We start from the raw sequence: 20,159 nt of genomic DNA on the forward strand, positions 1-20,159 counted from the left end.
ATCTATCTATCATCTATCTATCTATCATCTATCTATCTATCTATCTATCTATCTATCTATCTATCATCTATCTATCTATCTATCTATCTATCATCTATCTATCTATCTATCTATCTATCATCTATCTATCTATCTATCATCTATCTATCTATCTATCTATCATCTATCTATCTATCTATCATCTATCTATCTATCTATCTATCATCTATCTATCTATCTATCTATCTATCATCTATCTATCTATCTATCTATCTATATCATCTATCTATCTATCATCTATCTATCTATCATCTATCTATCATCTATCTATCTATCATCTATCTATCATCTATCTATCTATCTATCTATCTATCTATCTATCTATCTATCTATCATCTACCTACCTACCTACCTACCTACCTACCTACCTACCTACCTACCTACTTGGAAGACCATCTCAGCCAGAGGTGGGTATTCAGCAGGTTCTGATCAGTTCTGGAGAACCAGTAGCAGAAATTTTGAGAAGTTTGGAGAATTGGTAAATACCACCTGTGGCTGGCCCCGCCCCATCTATTCTCTGCCTCCCGAGTCCCAGCTGATCAGGAGGGAATGGGGATTTTGCAGTATTCTTCACCTGCCATGCCCGCCAAGACATGCCCGCCAAGCCAAGCCACAGTGATAAAGCCATGCCCATGGAACCAGTAGTAAAAAATTTTGAATCTCACCACTGGTCTCACTCCACTGGGATTGGCCCATCCCATCCCACTGGTGCCAGGATTGGAAGCATGCTGCATGTCCCAATGTCCAGGGTATTCCAGCTGGCAGGATTCAGGACATGCTTCTTCTGGGCCGTTGAACCTGCCCTTTGGGACATCTTGGGCCCCACAGTGAGGTCGTCTCCAACCTTCCTGACTTTCTACAACAGGGGTGTCAAAGGCTCGGTGGCTGGATACGGCCCATGGGGTGCTTAGATCTGGCACGCAGGACCGTCCTGGAAACAGTAAAGGACTGGCCCAGGGTGCCTCTGCTAGCAAAAATGGAGCTTAGGAGGATGACCCTCCCAAGCTCCGTTTTCGCTGACTGAGGGTTTTAGGAGGCCGTAATAGGCAAAATGGAGCTCAGAAGCCCGTTTTTGCTGGCAGAATGCTCAGGCCACCACATTGAGTGACACCTGACATAAGTGACATCAAGCTGGCCACACCCCCTGGCCATGGCCCGAGGTGGGTTTCTACCGGTTTGGATCAGTTCAGCCGAACTGGTAGTAACTTGGCGGCCTGGGTTGCTGGAACGGCCAGTGACCCATGGCTGCCACACCCTCGAACCGGTTCTCCTACGGGGCCACCATCTTGCTTTTCTTGCTTCCCCCCCCTCCCTCCATTTGGTAAGGTTTTGCACATGCACAGACTTTTTTTATTTGCAAATGCGCACACGCGCAGATAGCACATCTGGCGTGCGCGCGAGCGAAATGAGCATGCACACACAAAAACTTTGAGGCACTGAACTGGCAGCAACCCACCACTGGGCCACGCCCCTCCCCTCTCCCCCGAGGTCAAACACAACCCTGATGTGGCCCTCAATGAAATCGAGTTTGACACCTGGCCTGCGGTTCCAAATGGGGAGATTTTCACATTGGGGTGGGGGTGGGGGGTGACAGATTAATAACACAGCCCACCTCCCTCCCCATCTTTTAGTTAGTTTATGTGTTTAACTTTTGTATTGTTTAGCTCCTGTGGTTTACAGGCTTTTTAAAATGTTAATATCTTTTTAATATTGTAAATCATCCAGAGTTATCTTGCAGTAAGATGGACATCAATAAATTTAATAAACAGGCAAGCAAACAAACAGGCTGTACAAGCCAAGAGCTAGAATGACGCAGATTGAGAAAAGCATATTTAATGCTTAGCACTAGAATTAGAATCTAATGTTCCAATATTTCAGGGGTTACTTGTTCTTCTGGAGGAAAGTTGTTCCACTGATTAATTGTTCTAACTGTCAGGAAGTTTCTCCTCAGTTCTAAGTTGCTTCTCTCCTTGATTAGTTTCAACCCATTGCTTCTTGTTCCACTCTCAGTGCCTTGGAGAATAGCTTGACTCCCTCTTCTTTGGAGCAGCCCCTGAGATATTGGAACACTGCTATCATGTCTCCCCTAGTCCTTCTTTCTATTAAAGTCCTTTTTTCTATTAAACCAAAGGCCTAACCCCCCCTCCTCAGGGTTGGACTAGATGACCTACAAGGTCCCTTCCAACTGTTTTTCTGTTCCCTAGACCAGCTGCTGGCCTGACCAAGCTATAAAGCTGTCCTTAGATTCTGTGGAGATGATTCCGAAGTGAATTGCAGTTCTCTTGTCGGCTTTGATGTAAGAAAAGCATACCTGAAACACATTGAATCAAAATCATTGGCTGGTGTAGGTTTTTCTACAGCTCTGTTTTAAAGTTTACGATCTCTGAGGCGTCCGATGGTTACTAAACGCCAAATATTATCGCTAAAAAGCACAAGGAGATGGCTGCGGGGAGATTCTCTGCCCCCACTCATGTTCAATTATTCCCCTTTCCGGCTTGACCTTCTCTTTCCCTCCATCAAGAGAAGCTCGCCAGTAAGAAAATTGAAATTTCCAAGGCCGCTCGTTCCTGCCTTCCTATTTTGAGCCGTGCTGCCGCTTTTGATGCTGGCGTCGGCCTCCAGCCAATCTATATTCATGAGACCCGACTTAAAAGGCGCATCGCGGGAAGATAAGCTGCTTCAAATCTTCTTTGCCTTGGAGGGGAGCTATTAGTTCTGTGCAACGGTTTCACGTTGAGCAAATCAGAGTTAGCGAAGGCATCTATTCAGGCTTCGGGACAGGATAGCATCCTCTACAGGGTCTGGATAATGAAAGCCAGGCGCATCAGACTGCGGCTTTGGTTTTCAAATAAGAGGGATGCTAACTTAGCATGGAGGGAAGCGTTCGCACGTTGCATCTCGCCTTCCCACTGGGAAGAGGGGATAGAATGTATGAATATATAGAATAGAGTAGGATAAAATAGAATGGAATGGAATGGAATGGATAGGATAAGATAGAATAGAATAGGATAGGATAGGATAGGATAGGATAGGATAGGATAGGATAGAATTGGATAGAATTGGATAGAATAGAATAGAATAGAATAGAATAGAATAGAGAACAGTACAGTACAGTACAGTACACTTTAACTTAACTTTATTGAATTTCTAGACCGCCCCTCTCTCAAAAGAGACTCGGGGCGGTGTACAGTTATATTAAAAAAGTTAAACAGTAAATATACATATTATAAGTATGCAATAAATAAATTAAACATAGGACTGGAGGAGGTAGTGAAAGTTCCCTGTACAATTTAGTTAAGTTAGGTTAAAATTTTTAAAAAATTTAAAAAGTTAGAAACATTAACCTTAAAAGCTATCCCAAATAAAATATCCGCCAGGAGGTAAAGGTAGAACTATAAGTGGGCCAGGCCGGCTAATCGGAACAGGTGAGTCTTAAGTTTTTGTCGGAAGGAGCGGAAGTCGGTAGTACAGTACAATAGAACACAATAGAATGCAATAGAATACCATAGAATAGAATAAAATAGAGAAAGAGTAGAGTAGAGTAGAGTAGAAGAGAAGAGAAGAGAAGAGAAGAGAAGAGAAGAGAAGAGAAGAGAAGAGAAGAGAAGAGAAGAGAAAAGAGAATGACAGAGTTGGAAGGGACCTTGGAGGTCTTCTAGTCCAACTCCCTGCTTAGCTAGGAAACCCTACACCACTTCAAACAAATGGTTGTCCAATGCAGGGGTGAAACCCAGCAGGTTCTGGAGAACTGGGAGGGGAAATTTTGAGTAGTGTGGAGAACCGGTAGCGGGAACTTTGAGTAGTTCGGAGAACCGGCAAATGCCACCTCTGGCTGGCCCCAGAGTGAGGTGGGAATGGAGATTTTGCAATATCCTTTTCTTGCCATGCCCACCAAGCCACACCACGCCCACCAAGCCATGCCCATAGAACCAGTAGTAAAACAAAATTGAATTTCACCACTGGTCCAATCTCTTCTTTAAAACTTCCAGTGTTGGAGCATTCATAATTTCTGGGGGCAAGTTGTTCCACTGATTAATGGTTCTAACTATCAGGAAATTTCTCCTCAGTTCTAAGTTGCTTCTCTCCTTGATTAGTTTCCACCCATTGCTTCTTGTCCTGCCCTCAGGTGCCTTGGAGAATAGCTTGGCTCCCTCTTCTTTGTAGCAGCCCCTGAGATATTGGAAGACTGCTATCATGTCTCCCCTAGTCCTTCTTTTCATTAAACTAGACATACCCAGTTCCTGCAACCGTTCTTCATATGTTTTAGCCTCCAGTCCCCTAATCATCTTTTTTGCTCTTCTCTGCACTCTTTCGGGAACATATTTCCTTTGCTATTAATGCAGAGGGAAAGTGCCCATGGTGAGTAGACCATATAATAGTCAAATGATCAGGTTGCTTCCATTCGATCAGGAGCATTCCAACCTTGGCAACGTTAGGATTTGTGGACTTCAACTCCCAGAATTCCCCAGCCAGCATGGGTTAAAAAAAACCCTCCCTTTCAGCCTCCGAGTTAGAAAATGTGCAGGTAAAAATGAGAAGATACATTATTTCACCATCCTTTTTTTCATGCTGGAATATTGTTTTTGCTTTAGAAAGTAGGTTTTCAGTTTGGAGTTTCCATGTTCAATTTTCCTTGGTAGCTCGAAAAGGGGAAACTTAAAACTTTACGATGTGAAAAGAATGTATTTGTAGACGTCTTAAAGGATGGACTTCCTTTTAATTAGATGCAAATGTTGAGCAGACACAGCTTTTGAAATTGATCTGGGTGTCAGTCAGGTCAGATCTGAATGTCTATCAGGTTAGGATTAGGGTTAACCCTAACCTTAAAGGTGCCCTAATTAATTAATTCATGAGCCTCGAGCCAAGTTTCAAAAGAAATCCAGTCCTTATTAGGAACACCATTTCGACAATACCCCATTGCAGTCAGATCTGACCTCATTTTAACTATGGTTGAACTTTGCCCCTGTTTCCTCCCTCCCCTCAGTCTGTGTCGCAAATCACATTCACCAACGAGGTGCACACCTCACAAGCCTGCTGTAGTAATCTGAGATCCGACTCTAGCCGAAGGTATGCGTGGCATGCGCTCCCCCCTCCCCCTTTCCTCACCATGGCAACTTTAGGAGTTGACATTGGGCTTCCCTTCAGTGGCCCTACTCATGGATATGGTCTCAATTTTACATGTCCTTATGTGGAGTTCTTGGTGCTCTCTGAGCTTGGTTGTTTGCTTATAGATGTTTCATTACAGCATCAGTGTTAGTAAGTGCGCCATTTATTGGAGATTTGAATCTGACACTGGTAGGCACAACTGAGACACAGATAAGCAGGGATTAATACCAGGCAAATATTAAGCAGAAAACAATGCTCTAATCTACTACTATCAAGGAGAAAACCACATTTCCATCAACACTGGTGGAGCAAGCTACTGTTCACATAGTTCTCGACTTACAACCGTTCGTTAAGTAACCATTGGGAGTTGCAATGGCACTGAAAAAAAGGGACTTATGACCATTTTTCACAGCTATGACCATTGCAGCATGCCTATGTTCCTGTGACCACAATTCAGACGCTTGGCAACTGACTCATATTTATGACCGTTTCAGTGTCCCAGGGTCACCTGATCCCTTTCTGTGACCTTCTGACAAGCAGGGCCAATGGGTGAAGCCAGATTCATTTAATAACTCTGTTACTCACTTAACAACAGCAATGATTCACTGAACAACTGTGGCAAGAAAGGTGGTAAAATGGGGCAAAACTTACCGAACAACTGTCTCGCTTAGCAACAGAAATGTTGGGGCTCCATTGTGGTTATAAGTCGAGGACTACCTGAATACGAACAGAGAGCAAACTACAACTTGCTAACTCTGATGATGTCAGGTAATGAAAACTCTGCAAGCAAACAATGCAGCTGAGAGAGCAACAAGGACCCCACAGTTCAATCCTGATCTACAGATGTTCTCTTAATGTGCAGTTAATCTAGATTTTAAAAAAACAACAACACCCAGATATGCCAAGGAGGATATTTGGAACTCCCACCAGCAAATCCTCTGTGACATATCTGGTCCAGTATATGTGTTGAAGGACTGCTACAGATGAGAGAGTAGAAGGGGAATTTACCAAATTTGCAGATGCTACTAAGCTGGCGGGAATAGCTAACACCCTCCAAGATAGGCTCAAGATCCAGACGAACCTTGACAAGCTGGAACGCTGGGCCCTATTTAACAAAATGAAATTCAGTGTAGAGAAAAGTAAAGTCGTACACTTAGGCAAGAAAAACCAAAAGGATCCATATAGACTGGAGGAAACCAGGCTTAATAGCAGTGACTGGGAGAGGGATCTTGTAGTTTTAATGGACAACCAATTAAATATGAACCAACAGTATGCAGCGGCAGCCAAAAAAGCCAATGCAATCCTAAATTGCATTAACAGAGGGATACAATCAAGATGAAGGGAGGTACTAATACCACTCTATAAAGCCTTAGTAAGACCTCATCTAGAGTACTGCATTCAGTTTTGGCCACCACACTATGAAAAAGAGGTTGAGACTCTAGAAAAAATGCAAAGAGCAACGAGGATGATTTGGGGACTGGAGGCTAAAACATATGTTAACGGTTGCAGGAACTGGGCATGGCTAGTCTAGGGAAGAGAAGGACCAGGGGAGACAGGATAGCAGTCTTCCAATATTTGAGGAGCTGCCACAGAGAGGAGGGGGTCAAACTATTTTCCAAAGCACCCGAAGGCCAGACAAGGATCAAATGGATGGAAACTGACCAAGGAGAGATTCAACCTGGAAATAAGAAGGAATTTCCTGACAGTGAGAACAATCAACCCATGGAACAGAAGTTGCCTTTGGAAGTTGTGGGAGCTTCATCCCTGGAGGCTTTCAAGAAGCAACTGGACAGCCATCTGTCAGAAATGGTGTAGGGTCTCCTGCTTGGGCGGGGGGTTAGATTAGATGACCTACAGGGTCCCTTCCAACTCTGTTAATCTGAATCTATCTCAGACAATCAAAGGCCTGGAGATCAAAACATATGATGAACGGTTGCAGCAACTGGGCATGGCTGGTCTAGGGAAGAGAAGAGCCAGGGGAGACATGATGGCAGTCTTCCAATATTTGAGGAGCTGCCACAGAGAGGAAGAGGATCAACCTATTTTCCAAAGCACCTGAAGGCCAGACAAGGAATAATGGATGGAAACTGATCAAGGAGAGATTCAGCCTGGAAATAAGGAGGAATTTTCTGACAGTGAAAACAATCAACCAATGGAACAGAAGTTGCCTTCAGAAGTTGTGGGAGCTTCATCACTGGAGGCTTTCAAGAAGAGACTGGACTGCCCTCTGTCAGAAATGGCGTAGGGTCTCCTGCTTGAGTGGGAGGTTTGACTAGATGACCTATAAGGTCCCTTCCAACTCTGTTAATCTGTTATTTTATCTTACAGCATATGCTGCCTTTAAATGCCAAGTATTTTCATTTGTAGAAGGAGTGTAGCACGCATTGAATCCTCTGAGTAAGTGTGTTGTTCAGGTGCCAATTAAAAGGAAGAGGCAACCGTCACCAAAGCAATTAGTTGTCAGATGGAACAATTAAGGATTTATTTCAACTCAGGAACCCGCAAATGAGAAAGTCAATAACGGCTCACTTCCTGTGTGTCTCCTCTTGAAGCTCTTATTTTTAAAAAAGGAAGCAATTATCTTGGATATTACCTAAGCTTACCACTTACTAGATTTGATAGTTGTTGCCAGGAGGGTGAGAGATATTCCATTTTCCCTGTTTTTCTACAGGGTAGACAAGCAGTGGAGCAAATTCTGATTTCCCGCTGTCTTCCCCATTGACTTGCTTATGAGAAGGTGGCAGAGAGTGTTGGAAATCACAGTCACATGACTGTGGCATGTCGCAGAAGTGCCGCAAAGCAGAGCAGTGGGTCTGCGGTGGGCACAGCTTCATATGTACAACGGGTCAGAAGATGCTTGAAATTTCGACTTCTGGGGAATATTGGTAAATGAACATGTGCATAGGGAGAGCTCTCCGAAGGAATTTCTCCCTGGAGTGTTGCTCTTCTACCTTTTAACTGAAGGGACCAGGGGTGGGCTGCTGGGGGTTTGCAGGGGTTCAGGAGAACCTCTAGCTAAGATTCTGTGCAGTTTGGAGAACCCCTAAATCCCACTCCTGGCTGGCCCTGCCCATCTCACCCTTCCCCTCCCAGGAATCCCCATACAGCCCGTTGTGGATGCAGGTAAGTGCAGGGCATGTGCAGAGGCTTGGAGAGGACACAAAATGGGCCTACCGGAAGTTCAGGAAGGCCATTTCCAGCCTCCAGAGGGCGTCTGGAGTCTGGAAAGGCTGTTTTTACCCTCCCGGAGGCTTGAGCGAAGTCTCCGGAGCCCAGGGAGGGCAAAAACGCCACCTCCCACTGTGGTGCAGGAGGCCAACTAGGCCACACCCACCATAGTCACGCCCACCCAGCAACTGGGCAGAAAACCACTTGCTAAACATTTTGAAGTCCACTCCTGAAAGGGACTGATATCTCATCAGTTTTTATGACCCATCCGGTTAGGGTTTATTTATTTATTTTTATTTCTTAGATTTTTAGACCGCCCCTCTCCCAAAAAGGGACTCGGGGCGGAGGGTGTGTCAAAGAAGATCCTCGTTAGGGTTCCAGATAGCATCCAAAATTAAATCAGAGTCCAAGAGAAAGTATTGCTCAAAGTTCCAATTTATGAAGAGAGCCATGTTGGCACATCTGGGGAAACCCGAATCTGAAAGCTTCCCGATTTTCCCCACCGAGTTGAAAGTTCAAGATCTTGCCCCCACAACCACAAGCCCATCACATGGTCCAATCTCCCACTGCCATGGTGGCAGTTCCACCTATCCGGTTCCAGTCAGGTGCAGAGACAAAGGATGACCTTGGCTTTCTAGAAAGAATTTTGTTATGGCTACCTATCATGCAACTCCGTATAATCCTCCCTCCCATTTCCCCACAATAGAAAATGCATAGCAGAATAATAGAAAGTGCGGCAGGCCAAAGATCCAAAATAAAAGATGGCTTGCAAGCCTGACAGCACTTGGAATTTCAATCCTAAAGGAACAATGGATCCTAGCTTTTGGATGTGTTCTTTAAATTGGTACTTTGGTTCCATAATTGTTCCCCTACGATGCACCATTTCACCCATGTTGAAGGTTGCAAACAGACAGAAGAGTTTTAGTAGCATATAACGTTCAGTTGGCAAGTTTCTGTGGCCAGTTTTGTTCATCGGTTTAATAAATTTGCAAGAGCCTAGCCCAGTGATGGCTAACCTTTTTGTTGTTTGCGTGCTGAAAGCGTGCGCGCCTTCCGCACCCTTAATGCAATGCACGTGTGACACCCCCTCCCCCCGTTCGCTCCCCCACTGCCCTGTGCATGCACTCCACTCCCCTCACCCATATTTGGTTGGTGCAGGAGACTTTCCAGGCCCAAAACGGGGCACAAGGGGCCACGTGAGGCCCCAAAATGCAATGCGAGGGAGGGGCATGCATGCAAACACCCCCCCTATGCATGAGCGCGCAAACTTGAAGACCAGCTGGCTGGTGGGAAGTGCACATACCTACGCACTGGAGCTGGGCAATGGCTGGGAGGTCCACAAAGAGAGCTTTGTGTACCACCTGTGGCAAACATGTCATAGTTCACCATTATGGGCCTAGCCATACAGACTGGGGCTTGCCACAGAGTTTCTTGTGGACTTTTTCAAAATGTTATCAGTAGGAAATCTTTGGGTGCTCCCGCCCAGCTCTATTCAGCTCACAGGACTGCAGTGGGGGGAAAGTACGAGAAAATGTTTTTACCTTGCAATTTCTGCTTCTAAGAACACAATTAAAATGAAAAGGATGAGCCAATTTGTTATGTGATGCAAGGATTTGTTCCTGTCTGTTGAATTGAGCTTTAGTCTCAATCCATCTCATGAGCCTCAAGTTGGAGAAGGGTCAACTCTTAGCGGAAAGCTTCCCAGAGATTCTTGGTCTGACCGCGTTATAATAAACTCAATTATTTACAGCCAATTGAGCTACATTAGAAAGCTATAACCTCCATGACATTTCTAAACCCATGGTTTATTCATTTGTACTTGCTCTTTCGTTCTTTTTTTTCCCCATGTCTTTAAACTTTTTAAAGGGAAACTATTTTGTTGTAGTTCTGAGCAGTTTTTCAGCTAGCAATGAATGCTGGGTATGTTTTAATGAAGGATATTTAAACCATGTAGCTAAAAGAAAAAAGAAAACATAAAACATTCGTTTCCTTTTTTTCCCATCTGGTCATCTGTCTATCCTTCTCCCATATAGACACATCCACAATAAATCTGGCCACAATGCCATGGACAGCTGGTATGACAATCCCGTGTCAGGTTATTCTCCCAATAACAGAATCATGGCTAAAGAACGCAGGAAAAGTTTCCAGACTGGTAAGTCTTGTGGGTTGATCAGATTTGACTAAGTTGGTGGTCAAAGAAAGCTTGGATCAAAAGGATCTTGTGTTTGGAGATGGTCTCTTCGTTTCCAGGGATCTTGTCTGTTGAAATATACTGGGCACCACGCTGTGAGAAGACGGCTGCCTCTGTTGAGGGAAAAAGGAGTCACGAAAACCATTTGCAATCGTGCCAATTTGAATTTTACAAAGAGAGCAAGCCCTTTCTAAGCCGAAATTGATCACTGTAGGACAATTGCTGGCTTCTATGTTTGTATCAGGGGTGGGTTCCTCCCGGTTCGGCCTGGTTCGGACATGCATGCACCCGAACCGATTCTATCGGTGGGGCCATAGGTGCCGCCATTTTGTTTTTTGCTTCTGCAGAAGCAATTTTTTACATCAGCGCATGCACACGTAGTGTACGCAAAGCGAAGCACGTCCCTGAGTGAACCAGCAGTAAAAGAATCTGGAACCCATCCCTGGTTTGTATGAATATGCATTTTGTTACTCTAGTGTTTGACTCCTTGCTTTTCAAAAGGAAGTTTAGCAGCTTAGGAGCAGAGGTGGGTTGCTCCCAGTTCGGTCCAGTTCAGCCCGGTTCAGACGAACCAATAATGATATTTTGGCCTGGGTGGCAGAACTGGCCATGCCCTGAACCAGTTCCCTGGTCACCATTGCTGGCATGTTGTTTAGTAGTGAGTGTACGGGCGCAGTTCACTGTAAATTGTTCTACGCATGCACGAAGAACAATTTACATTGAACTGCGCATATGCACGCACCGAACCGGTAGTAAAACCAGGAGCAATCCACCTCTGCTTAGGGGTGGGAAATGTGTGGCCTTCCAAAAGAGGTCAGATTCCTAGTTTCCCATCATCCTGATATTGCCCATGGTGCCTGGAATTGGTTAGACCACGTAAAACTAGAGAAGACTATTACAGCTCCATGTTGCATCCACAGAGTATATCTCAATCATCCTCTGTTCTGTTTTGGCTGGCCAATTTATGGAGTCCAGTTCTGAGTTCAGTTCTGGGGCCATCAAAGGGAAACCTGACCAAAAAAGGACAACAAAGGTAAAGAAGTAGTGCCCTCAAACCTTCTAAAGCAGGGGATGTTCAACCTTGGCAACTTTAATGGTTGAATAACGCTTGTGGACTTCAACTCCCAGAATTCCTCCTGCCAGCATGAGCGACGCCATGGCTGGCTGGGGGATTCTGGGAGTTGAAGCCCACCAGTCTTAAAGTTGCCAAGATTGGATAACCCTGCTCTAAGGAACGATCGAAAGAGCTGATTGTGTATTATCTGGAAGAAGTAAAACAAAAAACAAAAACAAGGAAGCATCTTCATTACTTCCGGATAAAACTTTTAGCTGGGCCATCTGAAAGGATAGGACAAGGGGTTGGCAACCCGAGGCTCTGGAGCCGCATGTGGCTGTTTCATCCCTTTTCTGTGGCTCCCTGTTGCCGGTCAGCACCACAATTTTGAGTGGACCTTCCAGTTAAGGGGGGAAGTATAGCGCACCATGAGGAGTCTCTATGGCAAGGGGTGGTGGTTCCCAGTTGCCTCCACAATTGCTAGAGCTTCCAGTTACAACAGGTAGAAGAAAAAGGATGTTGCACTAGAAGGAGACTCTATGGTGGGGGAACCGGACTTCCAGATGGCTCCAGAATTGAAGGGGGGGGGCTTCCGATTAGGATCTTTGTGTCTCCTAGTGTTTTCCTTTCTGTGGGAAATGGGTCCAAATGGCTCTTGGAATGTTTAAGTTTGCCAACCCCTGGAGTAGGAGAAAAGAGTTTTTGAGTTTTGCAGAACATTTACTCAGATGTAGGGAGGAAGTCATACCATATGGAAATGAGGACAAAGCGACCAGCTATATGGGATCCTCCCTTCACCGTTTACATTAAGGAGGAGTTGCAGACTGAACACATCAGCTAGAGAGAAGATAAGCCATGACAAGTGACAGGGAGCATTCTGGGTCAGAAACAAAGGGTACATCGTCCTTGTAAAGTGAAGGATCCACCTTGGAGACCAACAAGAAGATTTGGACATGCAAGTGAATGGGCTCATCATTCAAATACTGTGTGTTTTCAACAATGAAGCTTTTTTTTTTTCCTTAATTTTTTTTTTATTTTATTTTTTCTTTAAAAAAGACAAGACAACACATACAGAACAAGAGCAGGGAAGAAAAAAGAAAAAAGAAAAAACCCAATTTCATCAAACATGTCGTTTGGTTACAAGTTTTTGTGCAGTGGTTTTTACAATTAAGAATAAAGTCACTGATTATCCATTAAACATAGTTAAGTATTTCATTGAGCATTGTGTGTTCAAATTACCATTAGTATTCTTTCTTTTATGACAACCCTTGTTTCTTTACATCCATAATTATCTACTAGGTAACAATAAGTCTTTATAAAATTATATCACCATTCTCTAAAAAATAAGAATAAGCATTAAGTCAAAGAGAGAGAAAAAAAGAACTCATTGCTTCATATAAGACATTTCTACTTTCCATTAGCCATAGAGTTTCCAATCATCCACAATTCCAAATATAATTTTCCATTGTTATTTGTCAATCCATGTAGTCATTAAGTATTTCAGTCTATATTTATATCCATTATTCATTGCATCATCATTATTCCATTTTATATTATAAGATAGTTACCAACTACAATCATACCTAACAATTTAAATCAATTTAAGTTTAAATCTTATATATTGAATACCTTATTATCAACAATGAAGCTTTTTGATGGGAACAGATTGCACCACTCTCTGTGACAGCTCTTAAACAAAAGATGATTCATGGAGAGTGTTGTATTACAGAATTTCCTTTATTTCTAGAGGGTGGGAGATAGAGTAATCATTTCAGTAGGCCAGTTGGATGAAGACTTAGGTCTTCAGTTTCCAGAAAAGTCCAAAATGGGGCATGCATTAATCATGTCCGAAATGGTATAAGGTCTTCTGCTTGAGCAGGGGGTTGGACTAGAAGACCACCAAGGTCCCTTCCAACCTTGCTATTCTATGCTCTATGTTCTAATTATCACAAAACTTCTTTTTTGTGCCCTCCGCTCCTTTCGACCTTTTCTATTTCATGTTTATTTTTGGCTTAGCCCACCCACACAAGCAGGGTGAATTTCATCCCTCTTAATTTGTGTTTCTTTTTCTGTAGCATCGTCAGACACCAAAGAGGAGTGCTTGGAAGCACAAATCAACAGGTTAGCAGAGTTGATCGGAAGGCTGGAAAACAAGGTGAGTATTCCTCCCCCTCCTCCTCCTCCTCCTCCTCCTCCTCCTCCTCCTCCTCCTCCTCCTCCTCCACATTTTCTTGCTAAAGACAATGGATAGCTTAGGAAGGTGTCTTTCAAAGATTTGCTTTGAGGGAGATAATGCTCATTATCAAAAAAACAGGTACTACTTTGTCGTGGCGTAGAGGGTCATGTAGCTCAATGAAGCTACAAGCTATGGTCCGTGCAGGGCCACCCAAGACGGACAGGTCATAGCGGAGAGCTCTGACGAAACGTGATCCACTGGAGAAGGAAAGGAGCAACCCACTCCAGTATCTTTGCCATGGAAACCCCATGGACAGTACCAAAAGGCAAAAAGATAGGATGCCGGAAGAGGAGCTACTGGGGAAGAGCAGAGGGCTAGTACTAGTAGCGCCAGAAAGAGTGAAGCGGCTGGGCCAAAGCCAAAAGGACTCTCAGCTGGGGACATATCTGAAAGGAAAGTCCGATGCTGTAAAGAGATGGAAGGCAAAAGGAGAAGGGGATGACAGAGAATGAGGTGGCTGAATGGAGTCCCCAAGCAGTAGGTGTGAGCTTAAATGGACTCCAGAGGATGGTAGAGGACGGGAAGGCCTGGAGGAACGTTGTCCATGGGGTCGCGATGGGTCGGACACGACTTCACAACTAACAACAACAAGAGCAATATTTTTCAATCTCGGCAACTTTAAGATGGGCAAACGTCAACTCCCAGGCATGTTATTCTCCATTGGGAAAGAATCAACCCAACACTGATTCTTCAAGACCAAGAAGCCTTGACAGACTGTTCTCCATGCAGTATCTGTGGGCATCAGAGCATTCACTGCAAACCCAAGAGACCCTCTTCTCCCTTCGCTTTACCAAGTAAAGAAAAAGAAATGCTCAAGTTCACAACTTAGTAAAATCTCACCAGGTAACCAAGATTAGGAAAGTCTAAGAAGATGACCTAGATAAAGACAAGCAGGCAGAAGAGTAGGAGAGCCCTTCCATAAACACATATTAGAACGTAGAATAATAGGATTGGAAAGGACCTTGGCGGTCTTCTGATCCCATCCCCTGCTGGAGCAGGAGACCCTATAACAGTGGTGAAATTCACCTTTTTTTACTACCGGTTCTGTGGGTGTGGCTTGGTGGGCATAGCAAGGGAAGGATACTGCAAAATCTCCATTCCCTCCCCATTCTGGGGCCAACCAGAGGTGACATTTGCTGGTTCTCTAAACTACTCAAAATTTCTACTACCGGTTCTCCGAATTACTCAAAATTTTTGCTATCGGTTCTCCGAACTACTCAAAATTTCCACTACCGGTTCTCCGAACTACTCAACGGAATGCTTTTCAGTGTGGGCAAGTGCGCCAGCCAGCTGATCGTCACTTGCGCATGCACGCCAGTAACCAGAAGACTAGGTGGCCGGTGTGCATGCATGTGCCGGAAATTGGAAGTTCCTTTCCCGGCCTGAGCATACACACACATCCCCCCCTTTACAACACCTCTTTCTGGTTGTGGGCCTGACGTGTGTGTGTGTGACATGTGACATGTGTAGACGTGTGACATGTGACATGTGTAAGGGCTTCCTTTTCGGTACTCGGTGCCGAAAAGCTTCGCCATCACTGCTCTACTAGGCCTTTGGGTGAAATAGAAGGATGGGGTACCTGAGTTTTATGTGCTGCTTGGGGGGTGGGGGGCTTGGCCAACCCTTATCTGTTACTCTCCTTCCAAATGATTTAGCTGAGCTCTCAGCCATAACTTTCTTCTCAAGCTTCCATTCATTTCTCTTCTGAAAAGCTTTGCGTTAATGTAGGAGAAAATTATTCCATCCCACCATGTTTAATGAAAGTGCATCCACTGTTTAGCTCAGGGTTGAAAGAACATTTGGGGTTGGGGGTGAGGTGGGGGACGGAAGGTCCTTTCGCTGTTCTTGAATCTTCCAGCATTTACTTCAGATGGATGAGCCACGTTCGAATAATGGAAGAGACGAAGTGAAATTTCACTGCATTATTCATGCCACGGATGTTGATTATTTCCATTTCTTATCGTATCCCTCCCTCCCCGCCATCTTCCCAAGCTGAAAACCAGGTTATAATGGATCCAAACAACGAGGCTGTCCAAGAATAAATGTAGTTAAAGGATTCTGTTTAAGAATGGTACTTAAAAAGCAGCAGTGATTGAAACACTAATCAGATTTCAATTGGGCTTTTTCAGAAGTGGTTTGCCTCCTTTAGAAACTAAGGGGGGGGTTCTATGCCATAGAGAAGCAGGCATAGAGAGGTTTTCCCAGTTGCAACGTATGGCTGTGAAGGCTGGACCATAAGGAAGGCTGAGCACCAAAGAATGGAGGCCTTTGAACTCTGGTGCTGGAGAAGACTCCTGCGAGTCCCTTGGACTGCAAGGCGATCCAACCGGTCAGTCCTAGAGGAGATCAACCCTGACTGCTCTTCAGAAGGCCAGATCCTGAAGAGGAAACTCAAATACGTTGGCCACCTAATGAGAAGGAAGGACTCTCTGGAGAAGAGCCTCATGCTGGGAAAGATGGAGGGCAAAAAAAGAAGAAGGGGACGACAGAGAATGAGGTGGCTGGATGGAGTCACTGAAGCAGTCGGTGTGAGCTTCAAAGGACTCCAGAGGATGGTAGAGGACAGGAAGGCCTGGAGGAACGTTGTCCATGGGGTCGTGATTTGAACACAACTTCAGAACTGTTCTTGTTAAGAAAAAGAAGAAAAGTTCACATGTATCGGAACTTCTTGACTTACAAGTATTCATTTACTGACCATTTGAAGTTACAATGACACTGGAATAAGTGACTTATGGCCAGTCGTCACTCTTACAGCCATTAGAGTATTCCCATGGTAATGTGATCTAAATTTGGGCACTTGGCACCTGGCATATATCTATAATGGCTAAGGGATCCTGGGAGTTGAAGTCCACAAGTCTTAAAGCTGCTAAGGTTGGACATCCCTGCTGTAGCTAGAGTGTGTTCCAATAGCTCAGGGGTCGAACCCCCAAAGAAGAAGAGATCAACCTATTTTCCAAAGCACCCGAAGGCAGGACAAGAAACAATGGGTGGAAACTAATCAAGGAGAGAAGCAACCTGGAACTAAGGAAGAATTTCCTGGCAGTGAGAATAATTAGCCAGTGGAACAGCTTGCCTCCAGAAGTTGTAGGTGCTCCAATGCTGGGGTTTTTTTAAGAAGACATTAGACAGCCATTTGTCCAGAATGGGATAAGGTCTTCTTCTTGACCCGGGGGTTGGACTAGAAGACCTCCAAGGTCCCTTCCAACTCTGTTATTATGTTGTTCTGTGTCCTGGGAGCATCTTGCCAAGAATCCCTTTACCCTGCTATTTCCACCGTAAAGGGTCTTTCTCCCCAGGAAGGGAATCTTTTGCCTTTAAACGTTGCCAAAGGGATTTTATTAAATTCTGATCCATTACGTGTGCAAAGAAGATGTCTTCACTTCACCCCATGGAGTTTTTGCAGCTGTAATTATAATGAGAATTTTCATGGCTCTCGGGGCCAGTTTCGAGAGTTATTGAAAAGAAGCACTTTGTAAATCCCCTCTGCTTTTAGCACTGTGCGGAGAAACACACCTGCGTTGTGTGCCTTTGTTGTGCTAATTTGGAAAAGAAGCAGAGTTCTGCCGGCTGGGGAATTCTGGGAGTTGACATCACACATTTTAAAGTTGCCAAGGTTGAAAAACAGATCCAGGGGGATTCTGAACGGGTCCAAGGCTGAGGTTTTAATGCTGCTTTAAATCCACAGGCGGCGGAAGACACAGAATTCATCAAAACGGCATAAGCAGTGTTATGACACAAACTCTGACCCTTTTGTGACATGTGTTTAACTTTCACAATGAATGCACAAAAGGCGTCGGATGTCGCTTTTTCATTATTTCCAAAATAATGGGAAATTATTTCCCTCCCCGGCTAGAAAGCAAGAGACGGTGAGCTCACGTCCCGCTTTAGCCACGAAAGGCAGCTGAGTGACCCCGGGCCAGTCATTCTCTCTCAGCCAAATCCACCTCGCAAGGTTGTTGTTTTGGGAAAAGTAGAAGATATTGGATGTGTTCGCTACCTTGAGTTATTCTATCATCTATCTATCTATCTATCTATCTATCTATCTATCTATCTATCTATCTATCTATCTATCTATCATCTAATCTATCTATCATCTATCTATCTATCTATCTATCTATCTATCTATCTATCTATCTATATCTATCTCTCTGTTTCTGTCTCTCTGTCTCTCCCTGTCTGTCTGCCTCTGTCTCTCCCTGTGTATATGTCTATATATCTCTCTGTCTCTCTGTCTCTGTCTCTCTGTGTCTGTCTGTCTGTCTCGCTCTCTGTCTCTCTCTCTCTCTCTCTCTCTCTCTCTCTCTCTCTCACACACACACACACACACACACACACACACTGTCTCTCTGTCTATCTATCTCTGTCTCTCTGTGTGTCTGTCTGTCTCCTGTCTCTGTGTCTCTGTCTCTGTCTCTCTCTCACACACACACACAGACACACAGTCTCTCTGTGTCTGTCTCTCTGTCTCTCTTCCTGTCTCTCTGTCTCTCTGTGTGTGTATCTATCTCTGTCTCTCTTGCTTGAGGTCTTCCTTCTTTTCCTCAGGAACATTCCTTCTGTCCATTACAGGACTTCTCCCAACTCATAATTCTGAAGTTATAAATTAGTGGTCTTCCAGTACTTGAGGGGCTACCACAAAGAGGTGAGGGGCCCCAATCTATTCTTCAAAGCACCTGAGAGCAAGAGAAGAAGTAACAGGTGGAAGATCAGCAAAGAGAGAACCAACCTAGAACAGAGGAGGAATTTCCTGACAGTGAGAACAACTCATCAGTGGAACAGCTGGCCACCAGATGTTCTGGGTGTCTCCATCATTGGAGGTTTCCAAGAAGAGACTGGACAGTCATTTGTCCAGAATGGTATATAGTCTCCTGCTCTTGCAGGCGATTGGACTAGACTAGAAGACCCCCAAAGTCCCTTCCAACCCTATTATTCTATGTTCATAAGTTTGGAATTGCAGCCACTTGAGTTGTCTTAAGAGGGAAATAAATGGGAATAAAAGATAGAGGGGAGAACCATTTTCTGTCCAGCGCAGGAAAATCAGGAAGTCCGGGCAGTTTAAAATGGATATAACGGTTTGTTGCAAGATTAAGCTCTCTACAAGAATCTAAACTAATAATGGTCAAAGCAAATTGGCCGTAGATAAGAGTCTGAGGAATTCAAGAGGGGCTGGACTTAGATTTCTGTTCTGACCCCCTCCTCTTGTATAACAAGTCACTCCAAAACAAAGTCTCTGCAATATGCTTTTATTACATACAGTTTCAACCTTGGCAGCAATCCAGCCTGCCAAGGTCAAGATAGCACTCTGGGCAGCAATCCAGCTACAGCAACACCCCTTGGCAGCAATCCAGCTACCAAGCTCCATATAACCACCTTAGCAGCACTCCTGCCTGCCAAGGTCCAGGGAACAGATTGGCAGCAATCCAGGTAAACCCTTTGGCAGCAATCCAGCCTGCCAAAGTACGACACAGATCTGAGCTTCTCCAACTCCAATGATGAGTTGATTCCTGCAAAGGGTGTGTCCACAAGCAGTCCCTTTATAGTCTGGAGAGGAATCTAATGATCAGCAGCTGAGAGCAATTACTTCCTGTAATTGCTCAATTGCTCCTTACGCCGGGTAGCACGCCAGTAACGAGCATCTAATAGCTCACTGCTGATGTCTGAGTCACTGTCCTGTGACTCCTCCCCACTGCTCCAAGGCATGACATCAAGAGCCCCCTTCCTTTGGCTTTCACCACTGCTCCATGCCTCAGGCGCCTCCTGGTGGCCATCCAGCCTCTCTGCGCCCTGCTCAGAGTCGGAACCCTGTCCAGGGTCCTCCACATCCTCCTGAGCCGACTCAGAGGGACCCTCGCTGTCGGAGTCTGGTGGCAACTCCAACGGCTCCTGCTGGGCCACAACAGATCTCTTTGGGCATGAAAGAACTTGAGACTGATGATACGTTTGAACCCCCTCCTCAGGCTCAGCCTGATCGACTCCTACATTTTTTATCTTCTCCCTCTTCATGGGTTGAGTCTGTGCACATCGAGACCCTTTTAAATCGGAATAGCCCCTTTAGGAAAAAGCCGTTTGCTGAAATCTTACATTTCTTCCTTTTATGTTGTCATAACAACTCGAGGGAGAGGATAACCACCATAAAACAATGATTATCCTTACTTTATTTTGGGAAAGTAGTTGTCAAGGTAACAAGAGGATGAGGGTTGTTTTTTTTTAAAGTACAAAAATCAGTTAACATTTGTGGGCTTTCGACTTTACACTGCGAAGAATTGTTTTTGAAAGAACTGCAAATCCCGTTTCTGCAAAGTTTTGCCCCCTGTTGGAGGAAAATAGCCATTCCTGGCAGACGTCAAAGAGTGAGATTAGATTAT

The 20,159-nt window shown here is 44.7% G+C and overlaps 1 protein-coding gene across 3 annotated transcripts in view; it reads left to right on the plus strand.

Moving 5' to 3' along the window:
* The window catches only part of NECAB2 (N-terminal EF-hand calcium binding protein 2), a 213,406-nt gene that overhangs the window by 162,606 nt on the left and 30,641 nt on the right, over positions 1-20,159 (plus strand). For all 3 annotated transcript variants that reach the window (XM_081963382.1, XM_081963381.1, XM_081963380.1), the window contains exons 7-8: positions 10,347-10,465; positions 13,634-13,713. In XM_081963382.1, the coding sequence (XP_081819508.1) occupies positions 10,347-10,465; positions 13,634-13,713 (199 nt within the window). The remainder of the gene's footprint in view (positions 1-10,346; positions 10,466-13,633; positions 13,714-20,159) is intronic.

The sequence above is a fragment of the Natrix helvetica genome, assembly GCF_964273705.1.
Source record: "Natrix helvetica genome assembly, chromosome: 10".
Taxonomy (NCBI): Eukaryota; Metazoa; Chordata; class Lepidosauria; order Squamata; family Natricidae; genus Natrix; species Natrix helvetica.